General features: G+C 38.7%; 1 protein-coding gene across 1 annotated transcript; it reads right to left on the bottom strand.

Annotated features, from left to right (window-relative positions):
• Positions 1-4,784: 4,784 nt before the first annotated feature.
• LOC116177165 lies at positions 4,785-6,124 on the bottom strand. The gene has a single exon (XM_031496054.1). The coding sequence runs from the start codon at positions 6,101-6,103 to the stop codon at positions 5,312-5,314; it is 792 nt and encodes a 263-aa protein (XP_031351914.1). The 5' UTR covers positions 6,104-6,124; the 3' UTR covers positions 4,785-5,311.
• Between the last annotated feature and the right edge of the window lie 687 nt (positions 6,125-6,811).

Here is a 6,811-nt window from a genome sequence, read left to right as displayed (position 1 = left end):
CAATTGATGGTAGATGGGTCCCGTGCCCATGGATTGGTGTGTAGCTTCCTGCAGACTTGCAGAGAATTATTTCCCAATGCGTAAAAGCGTTGAAAGAGAGGTTTGGGAGAGAAGAATTCTTGGTTGAAGGTGTGTGCCGTGAAATGCTAAAATTAATTATTCACAATGTCAGTCAAAACTGGAAAAAAACAGGATGATTTTGTTCAAACTTTATGTCCCAGTTGGTGGTCATTTTGCGTGCATGGGAGTCGTTTAAAAGTAACTTCAGACAAATATGACGCAATGTTGATCCGATGGTGGATTTTCCTGTCTGCCCGCTATTATATTACAAGCATGGCAAAGAAGTGCGGAGTGGAAGGATGCTGACAAAACCACAATAAGTTGAATTAAATTATGCAGTTCTTACGTTGAAGGTGAAAAACGAATTCCTGCTCAAGAAGGTTTTGGTTGGCTTTCAAATCCTTCGAATAAAGTAAAAATGTATCCAGGAAAAAGTTGAGAAAATCCTACGGCAATGGAACGACACTCTTGGAAATGGTTAAAAAGCTTGTGGATTTTGTGAAAAAGAGTCACGATACTCAAGATTGTTTCATCGCACAAGGGTGTCACTAGAAGACAGAAAACAGAAGCTTAAAGAGGACAAAACCGTTGTTTTACTTGCCTGACGATTTGTCATAGATCAAAAAATCTTGTAATATCGAGTGAAGTGTATGTATTGAGTAAGAGAACATTATGTAATTTATGTCCTGATCTCCAGAAGAGTGATAGCACACAGAGGTAGAAAGTGCAGGGAAGGTTGATAAGGATTTTAGAAATTTGTCTACGGTATGGGAGTCGTGTGATGAGTGTGGGATGTAATTCTTACAAACATTCGTGTGAAGTGCCTAGTGGAAAAAATAATCTAAGGAAGTGCGTGCAATTTATCGACCCTGCGGGCGCAATTCTCATATATTCTGGAAAAGTGTGGCGTCTAGGAATAGGGTAGTAAAATTGCAAATAACGTTTTCCATATTTGTTTGGAGGTTGCATCTTTACAGTTTCTAAAACGCACAAAAAGTATTAAACTTACTTGGAAAGTTGTCTTCCAAATTCAAATGTCATTTTGACTGTCTACGATGAGACAACATTTGTGGGTGGGAATTCCTAAACTATTAAAAGCCCAATGGACACAAGAGGGCTACATGAACTGGATTGTAGTGACGACGTCAGGGTAGCCCGGAAGTATAAAATCAAGTTTGATTGGAGTGATATTTATGGGAAGTTGCTGACTTGGAAAGTTGCATCAATTAGGAAAGCGCGTTAATGCATGAACCACTATTAGGGTGGACTGTTGTGGAAAGTAAAAACTTGTGGTGAGATGGTCTTCTACTAGTATGATAGTTACGTAATGCCAAATTGTCATCCACAAGTACAAATTTGTGGGATTATAGAAAATGGTATTGACGATCCCTTGTTTGAAAAGCTAACAAGGCCGAAGCGGATGACCAAGTGCGGGAACATTTTCGGCAGACCTATCAAGGGATAGTGAACGATCGAGAGAAGGTTAGAAAATGCGACACAAAAGTTTGAAAGCAGACGGAATACCATGGACACGAACAGCGTATTTAAAACAATGGTTAAACCTTGATGAATAGAGAAAGTAAAAAGGTGAATGTGTAAGTTGTCATTATTTACCACCACCGACCTTGTTACAAACCCAAACAGAGCACACAAAGCTGCGAACCGGTATTTGACGCGTCATTGTTTGTAGTGGAGGTGGCGCGCCAAGTCTTAATCAATGTTTAGCTAAGGGGCCCCAATCTGCTCGAATTATTCCTGACCTCCCTTACGCTTTAGAAAAAGTCAGTCGCTGCAACAAGCTGAGAGTGAAAAAGCATTTTTGATGGGATTGAGTTAAGGAAGATGTTTCGAACGCCTACGGTTTCTCTGGGGGGAGATCTACATGTTCAGATATGAAAATTTATCGGACATAGCGTTCGTGTTTAGGTCGTTAACTGTAGTCCATTGCCTTTTATCTGCAGTTATTGAATACCATTTGGAAAGAGTTGATCAGCATCTTAGGTCAACAGCGGATAAGGTTATTAAAACAAACGTTATATTTATAATAGTAGTTGCATGTTTTGATAACGTCGAAAGAATACATTGAAATCAAGAACGAGTCAACGCTATTAATGCAGAAGCGAAAATTTTGTCTTCGAATGTGGGAAAAGTAACGTGATGATTTTCTCGAACAGCTAGTATTACATAACGTATTGGAATGAAAGTGGAATCGAAGGTCTGACACCTTTCATGTTTGAACGTTAAAGGAGTGAAAAGGCTACCACTAAAGAATTATTTTGGTCTTGAAGTTAGCTAAAATATTTTGATCCGCTTGAATATTAGCTCCTGTGACGTTAGAGTACCAAAGTTACTACTTCAGAAACCTGGAAATAGTTCAAAACTGGTGGATGAATCTGTGTCATCGAAGTGTCGAGAAATTCCTTAAATGAACGATGATATTGCGTTACTCAATTTATTAGGAAATTCTCGTTGGCTTGCAGAGGCAACAAACAAATGTTGACTCTCATTTACATTTTGTGACGCAAGTAAAAGTGATATGCTGCCACAGTTTCTCGAAGTGAAAATCAACCGGTACAGGAATGGTACAGCGTTATTGATGGCCAAATCCAGAGTTGCTCCTTTTAAAAGGATATAAACCATTAATAGGTTGGAATTGATTTCTTCGAAATGGTAGTAAGACTGGTGTCAGACTGTTAGGAAAATTCATAAAGTTGGATTGATGTTAATCGTTTTACGTCTGGACCAGATTCTACGACGCATTGTCTTGGATAAAACGTAACGATAATTGGGAACCTTGCTAGGATAATAGGTTGAAAAAAGATCCTTTCAACACTGAACCAGAGGAATGGCTACATTGCTCCTGGGTCCTTGAATCCTGCGGATTTGCCTTCTCGTGGGCGATGTGATGGCTCGTCATTATTGGATCAAAAGGGTGGGAGGGACCAGCTTGGCTTAAAGATGTTGAACAATGGCCCATCAATAAATATGTCGAAAATGAAGATGAAGATTCAACAAGAGAGGAAGAGGATGTTACGCGTTTAATGCGGTGATGAAGGATGAGATCCTGTATTTTCCTACGAAGTGTAAGTTTTCAAGTTATAATAAACTTGTAATAGTTATGGGTTATGGTGATTGCGGTTTATATGTCGTCTGCCTACGCGCATAATAACTTTATTCAATAGTTCTTCACAGTGAAGGAACTTAGGTTGCAGAGCAGAAATTATGTTTATGGTTCAGAAAGAAGTGTTACAGATAAAAATAAAGATTTCCGTTTAATGTGGAGGAAAATACTAGTGGCGTCTATTAGAGGTTTAAAACACGGATAACAACTGAGGAAGGATTCTGATTATTTTGTTCGATCTATTCTGCTTCCTTCAATACATCGGTTGTGATGCACTTATTCATGAGGAACATTTAGATAAGGTGTCACGCAGGAGTTCAATACTCGTGTCCCACTAGGAGAAGTTTGGATCTTTAAAAGGTAGAAAAGCCAATACAACATGTGATTCGCAATTGCGTGAAGATGTAGACGTTTTCGAGGGAAAAAGGCGCCAGATCCAATCATGGCACCATTCCAGAGAATCGATGTTAGAGATGCTCATCCCTTTGAAAATCATAGGATGACTACGCTGGTCCTAGTATCTAAAAACGCCAGTAAGTTTGGGTAGCTCTATATACGTGTGCTGTTTTATCGGCAGTACACTTAGATTGGTGACAAATCTAACCACATGAAAAGCATTCTTAATGAGTTAAGAAAATTTGTCGCAAGAAATGGTTCGACATCTGTGATTTATACGACAAGCGAACCACTTTCGTTGGAGCTAATAGACTTCTTGCTGGACTTGAGTGGGGTAGGATGAAAAGGAAACATCTGTTCAAAGATTAAAGGATACTGAATTCCTCCTTCTGCTCCTTGGTTCGGTGTTGGTTGTGCGTTTAGTGAGGACCAAGGGGAAGAATGCTTGTACGTGTACTTGGTTTCGTTCGATTTTGAATTATGAAGAACTGGTTACTTCCTTTGTGATGTTCAAGGTGTTATAATGGAAGACCCTGTAACTTAGTATTTGAAAATGATGACTTACTCCGATGGACGCCCTCTTGTTTCTACAGGGAGTTCGTATGGAAGTTGGAGTGCCAGGATATTGATATTGCGGAATAACAAAGGGCCAGAAAAAGAACAGGTTGCGTCAACGACTATGAATGATCTTCGTCATCGTTTTCGAAAAAGGATATATTGAATGTTAATTTGATAAGAGCGTAGACACAATGATATCACGTTTGAAGGTGGTGACGTTGTCCTGTTGGTCGGATAATAAAAAAGCGGTGCGTGGCCTATCGGTCGAATAACAGAAATATTCGTGGTCGCCGATGGTATTGTAGAGTTGCAAAACCTGAAAACGTCACGAAGGTATTATCGAAAGCTGGTCGAGTTATTAGAAAACCAGATAGGTTAAATTATGAGAATTAGATTAGATTTCTTAATTTGGTAATGTTTTTAAAAATTACCTTTTAGTAATTTTGGTGGGAGTATGAAGAAAGATGCATTTATAGTAATCAAGTATGTATGTAACAGATTTGAAATGAATAGAAGTTTGTCAATAAAATAAAATTGATCGATTATAGAATATTCTCTTTTTCGTGAATTATCTTTTTACACACGCGGTTAAACTATCAACGGGTAGTTGTAGTCCCTAGCCGCATCAACTAGACAGAAAGCACCTAAAATTAACAGCATTTTTTTATTGCCAAATTAAGTAATTGGAGGAAATTTACGGACATTACTATCTACATTAAAGTCTCTGTACGACAGGAGATTACATTTAGTATTAAGTGGCAGAAAATTTGGACGCGTGCCGTTTCAAAAACTGTTTTTTTTTGGCTTGGACCAGTGGTCATGCACTGTTAAAGTTGATTATACATAAAATTGTTATATCACGTATTCGGTAAACTGCGCAAAACTAAGTTAGTTTTTAAGATTTGTGAATTGAATTATCTGTCGTTTATTATAACTAAATGTAGTCTCTTGTTATAAAACGATATGACAGAAGTACTTCAATTAGATACACATGTATTTCTGGGTAAGGTAACATTTGTGTAGTCCAGCATTAACAAAAATCACGAAGAACCTGGACAATTTTTTCCCTGAAAAAAATACACAATATCTGAGAAAACAAGATAAAATCGTTTTATTTAATTTAATAAATACTTAAGTCGGAAACTAATTAATAAATAATTTTTGGTTTCAACTATTTTAAGGTTGGTAATGGGGTTGTAGGCCCAAAGGTAGAGGCATGTCGAAGCTTCGTCCATACGACGAATATCCACCATGTCCGTGACCACCATGCTCTTCGTGGGACACGGAATGCGTGTTAGAATGACTGTAAATTGGTTTTGATACTATCTCGTACGTAGTCTTCCCTCCTCCACTGGTCAGGGACTTTAATCCAACGATGCCAGCAAGCATAAGTGCAATTAGGCCTGTCATCAAAGCTTTACCGGCAAGGGCGGCGACGCCACCGAGAGCTAGTGCTCCTAAAGTACCCTTCATCATAGCTGCAGCTGCCAGAAGCATTCCCATGCCACCACCGCCCTTCTTGCCGCCGCCGCCGCCGCCCCCGAAAGATCCACCCTTACCACGAGCAGTAGATACCGCGTCGCTATCAAACAGTTTCAGCCTCAAGGAATGACTGTTCAGATAATTGGATACTTTTCTAAGAAGGTATGCATCTAATCTTGCCTCGGCGTCATTTGGAAACTCCCTCGCCAGTTCCGCGACGATATCGGCTGTATTTGCGCGTGCACTTCCATTTTCACGTACTACACTGATACCCGGAAAGACACTGTAATCGTCATCTTCATTTAGCTTATCAACCCACGAAACAATATCCAATTTCAGGCAGGTGGTCGTATAGGCGTTTGAACAGTCTCTCGATAACGACTTTTTAAATTCACTTCGGTCAGGTGTAGGTGTTGCATTATCGGCCGTTACGTAATTAAGTACCACTAACGTAAATAACAACACATACTGGATACGAGCGCGCATCGTCTCTTGTTTCTAAATCGACAACCAATAAGGTAATAAACTGAAGATTACTACGAAACTGTTGTATATATAGTCAAGTAACTGGAGTAAAAATACGAAATGTTCTCCCCTTTTTCCAAATGAATCGTCTAATGTATTTAGTGGAGCAAGAAGTAAATGTAAGCATTAAGTGACTGTTTGCTAGGGCGTTAATTTCAGTGAATATGCAGGACAGCAGTTCTACAGTGGACTACTATCACCGAGATGTTTTTCTTTATTTTTAATAACTGTTACATTATTTGCAATGTAGGAAAGGAAGTTTGATGACCAAATAATCATCTAGGCGAGTGAACGTTTTCTAATTGTGCATCAAACCTTGCTACCGTATAATGAGCATTGAGTAGTCGTTAACGAAAAAAAAAAAGAAATGCGAAAGTAAGGTGAAATTATTGCTCTATTTTATGGATGCTTGTATCAATTGCCCCACATTTCAAACTTACGTTTTTGGAAGAGATGTACGCAAATATGCGACTTTCAGGTCGAATTACAAAAAAAAAGAGAAGTGCTCGATTGATCAATTTATGATGTTTTATTTTGGTTAGTCAACCATTAAACGTACCATCCTCGGTACCATCATTCAGTTATCTTAAAAAACAAACGCAAAGCGAACTATAAATGTAAATTACTTTCTCCTGCCCCTAATTTGTCGTTTTAAACACGTCGTAAATA

The sequence above is a fragment of the Photinus pyralis genome, unplaced genomic scaffold, assembly GCF_008802855.1.
Source record: "Photinus pyralis isolate 1611_PpyrPB1 unplaced genomic scaffold, Ppyr1.3 Ppyr1.4_LG7, whole genome shotgun sequence".
Lineage (NCBI taxonomy): Eukaryota > Metazoa > Arthropoda > Insecta > Coleoptera > Lampyridae > Photinus > Photinus pyralis.
Note: the sequence above shows the minus strand (reverse complement) of the source record. Positions and strands in the feature narration are given on the sequence as shown.

What these genes read in the sequence shown, in the direction of transcription:
- LOC116177165 (XM_031496054.1), bottom strand. Translation starts at nt 6,103, where the DNA reads ATGCGCGCTCGTATCCAGTATGTGTTGTTATTTACGTTAGTGGTACTT.